Source organism: Rhinopithecus bieti, unplaced genomic scaffold, assembly GCF_001698545.2.
Source record: "Rhinopithecus bieti isolate Rb0 unplaced genomic scaffold, ASM169854v2 scaffold_24392, whole genome shotgun sequence".
In the NCBI taxonomy this organism is placed as follows: Eukaryota; Metazoa; Chordata; class Mammalia; order Primates; family Cercopithecidae; genus Rhinopithecus; species Rhinopithecus bieti.
In genome coordinates this window covers 818,525-822,477 of record NW_016812542.1, presented here as the reverse complement: position 1 = coordinate 822,477, position 3,953 = coordinate 818,525, and the positions used below count along the sequence as shown (strand labels likewise).

At 33.3% G+C, this 3,953-nt stretch overlaps 1 protein-coding gene across 3 annotated transcripts in view; it reads left to right on the top strand.

The window, feature by feature from the left end:
- ATP6V1G3 (ATPase H+ transporting V1 subunit G3) overlaps positions 1–3,628 on the top strand; it is a 20,753-nt gene extending 17,125 nt beyond the window's left edge. For 2 of the 3 annotated variants that reach the window (XM_017896600.1, XM_017896599.1), the window contains exon 4: positions 3,280–3,625. In XM_017896600.1, coding sequence (XP_017752089.1) covers positions 3,280–3,453 — 174 coding nt within the window. In that variant the 3' untranslated portion in view covers positions 3,454–3,625. Of the gene's footprint in view, positions 1–3,279 lie in introns of all 3 variants that reach the window. The other variant, XM_017896598.1, reaches the window with a different exon arrangement.
- The last annotated feature ends 325 nt before the right edge of the window (positions 3,629–3,953 follow it).

Genomic DNA, 3,953 nt, shown 5'->3' with positions numbered 1-3,953 from the left:
AAAAAAAAAAAAAAAAAAAAAAACTCTGAAAATGGTTACCTTGAGCATACTGAAGACCTTTATATCTTTACTCTTTCTTCCTGAATTTATATCCCAAGAGCATTTTGTTTGCTGGAGACAATCACAAATTGAGGGCATAAAATTGTTTTTCTTGTGACGATGGGACCTGAAGCTCTGCTTTACTTTAAACTGGAACATTTAAACAACTTATAAGGAAACGTATTGAATATTTAAAGATCTTCCATCACCATCAGTCATTATGGTGTAAAGCTATACATCAGTTTCAACACCGACATTTTGAAAATTAACATGGAGAAGTCCTCACATGTCACTCTTAGACCAAATGTATCATGACATGTTACAGAATTATCAACTACTAACTTATACATTCTTCCAAACATTCGGGTAACAGGCTTCCACCAACATGAGCAACAGAACACAGGTAATGGGTTCTCTGTAATATCAAGAGATGTGATCATTCTACTCAATAGGAAAGTATATTGAGCATCTATGAAGTGCCAGATAGTGTTTAAGGCACTTATAATACATCAAGGAACATGATTCTTGCCTTTGTGCCACTTAACATTCATTCACTGAAACTCCTACATGGGTTAAATCAATACTCTGCCTGCAGATATCAAGATATGGAATTCTTCCCTAGGAAAACCATTTAAAATAGTGTATGACTAGTCATTGTTATAGTACTGCATAGGAAACACTGCAGAAACTCAAATCACTGGGCGTCAAATAAACTCAGAAACAATATTTTGTTTAATTATGCAGGATGAGACATAGGATTATGGGGTATTACAAGGGTATCACAATGTTTCTGAAAATACAGAACAGATTGGAAAAATTTGAAAAGTACAAGTAGAATAATCAGTGAAAATTATACTAATAATCACTAACACGTACTGATTACTTGTTCAGAGTTAAACTTCTGTGCTAAGAGTCATCTTTACAAGTCTGTCTGGAAAATGATTAGGGTGTCTTGAAAAGCCACATTAAGAATTCAACTAATATTAACAGCTGCCATTTATTGCTGCACTGTCCAAAATGGTGACCACTTCACATGTAGCTACTAAGCACATGAAGTGTAGCTAGTCCCAATCAAGATGTGCTATAAGTGTAAAATACATCCCATATTCCAAAGACTTAGTATGAACTAAAAGAATGTAATAATTTTTATATTGATTGTATGTCAAAATATGAATATTATTAGGTTAAATATATTATTAAACTAACTGCACCTACTTCTTTTATACTTTTAATGTGGCTTTTAGAAAATTTATAATTTTATATATATATATGAGGTGCCTTTGTGGCTCATATTACACTTTTGTTAGACACAACTGCTCTGCACACTTACCAATGAATCTGGTTTGCATTTTATAGTATCTTATCAAATGGGTGATATTATCCCTATTAAAAAAAATAGAGAACCTGAGATTGAGATTAACTTTTCCAAAGTCATTCGCAACAGTTACACTAAACCAACCCAAAGACAACTATTTTTAATACTGTTCCAAAGAAAAGTAGGTAATAGGTTCACAACAGTTTGTTTTTTATTTTTTACCACTAGAAGACATTGAATTTAGAGAATTTTTTTTAATTTAGTAGAATCCCACTTAAGACATTAAATTTAGAGGAAAAATTTTGAGCTTGGTACAACCATTTCAATAAGTAGTTCTCTTCTATTTTAAAATTTCTTCTTAGCAAGGGAAATTCGATCCATATGTTTCTGCTTCTTGTATACTCACTTATCAAAATGTTATTCTGCAAAAGTTATTTGATGTCTTAGAAGCTGTAACTTTTCAAAATTATTTTCTTTGAACTGAGAAGACCCCATTGCCTGGACTGTAAACAGAAGAGAACTTGAACCCAAGCACTTCAGTGGCATTTGATTTCAAGCCTAGGACTCAAAAAGATCATGCAGATTTTAGAATTTAGAATAGTCTAACCACCCTGAAGTAGAAGTCAATCATTACTGGAGTACCTTGGATTAAATTAAATGCATACGTTTCCTAAACACTCACAGAAGGAAAAAGCAAACATAAAACAGTCTTCTTGTCTTTAAAATGCCATGTTTAAGAAAGGCTGAGTTTACAAAGGAGATACATTAGGAGTTGATTTTTTGCTTTAGTAAAGGCTAACTTTCAACGTGTTTCACTGCAGAATTCCTTTAAATTGTTAACTCCTCTGATGAAATTATATTTTGGTCAAATCATTCCTTGATAAAGAAGCTATATGGGAAGACAAGATAATGGAAAATAATGGGAATCTCTGCCAATTAAAGAGCAATTAGAAAGATATATTAAACTGTGTCTACAATTATGATGTAACTAAATGAACAAGCATATTCAATTTGAAAGAAATACAACTTACACTAAATTTTTCAAGATAATATCTATTACCCAAAGAAACACACTTCAGCGGCCGGGTGCTGTGACTCACGCCTGTAATTCCAGCACTTTGGGAGGCCGAGGCGGCGGATTATGAGGTCAGGACTTTGAGATCAGCCTGGCCAACATAGTGAAACCCCGTCTCTACTAAAAATACAAAAATTAGTGGGGTGTGGTGGCACATGCCTGTAGTCCCAGCTACTTGCGAGGCTGAGGCAGGAGAATCGTTTGAACCTGGGAGGCGGAGGTTGCAGTGAGCCAAGACCACGCTATTGCACTCTAGCCTGGGTGACACAGTGAGACTCTGTCTCGAAAAAAAAAAGAAAGAAAGAAAAGAAATACATTTGTGCACATAAAGGTATCTTACAGGACACATTGTGAATGTTTTCCTGATGAAAACAAGACACAATTCAGATAATGTATTTTAAAAATAGAAAAACTAGTTATTCAGTCTTTAAAAACCAGCAAAAGTGGGTTTAATGGTGTCTTTCAACTATGTTTTCCAGACTTATAGCTTAGAAGGTAAACAATAGGGAATATATGGGAACTAAATGGAAACTATTATAAATACATGAAAAATGTGATGGAAAAGAACTTCTGGGCATGGTTTAATGATTATAAATGTGTATTCAATTTGTAACATGTGGAGGTTGGTTAAAAGTGAAAGTAACCTGCTATGACCAGTTTCAATATTTTATGAAAGTTCATCCTTCCCACTCATAGCATTGGTGATTCTGTTGGTTCTCTGAAAAAAAAAAAATCTACAAAAGGAGTATGTAACTGTGCATCATAGGACAATCAGTAAACAGGCTAGGACAAATTTAACTTGTAAAACAATTGTATTATGATATGAATTCTGTCTGTTTTGTTTTGGTAGATAATGGGCTCTCAGAGTAATCTCTCAGATGAAATAGAAGAACAAACATTAGGGAAGATACAAGAACTTAATGGACACTACAATAAACATATGGAAAGTGTGATGAACCAGCTCTTGAGTATGGTCTGTGACATGAAACCAGAAATCCATGTGAACTACAGAGCCACCAACTAAATGTACATCATAGTTTTCAAGAAAAAAAAAAAAAAGGTGTGTGAGTGCCACCTGGTTGCTTATGGCTTCATGTTTTTATATTAAGAAATTTGAAATGCGAACCTTGAATTTACATTTACAGGAAATGTGACATAACTCATACGTCAGCACTGAATTAAACAAAACAAAATACCAGTGTTGCTATATCTTTTCTAGTAATAATTATGACCTTATCATTTTACTTGGAGTAAATCAAGAATGCAGAAGAGTAATATGTTTTTTAACACTTGAAAGAAATACATGGTCATGACAGCTTTTTAGTGGGCGTGGGTTTTTTATTCCTTCTCCTTTTCATCGATTTAGAAAATGTACTCTTAATTATGTTAAAAGGTAATTTGCTAAAAGATCATCTTTAAACAAGATATAATTATGACTCTTCAACAGATCTAAAAATGAACATGTCAATGGTTTTATTTAATTCAGTAATCAATGAGGAAACCAGTAAAACAGAGACAGAGACA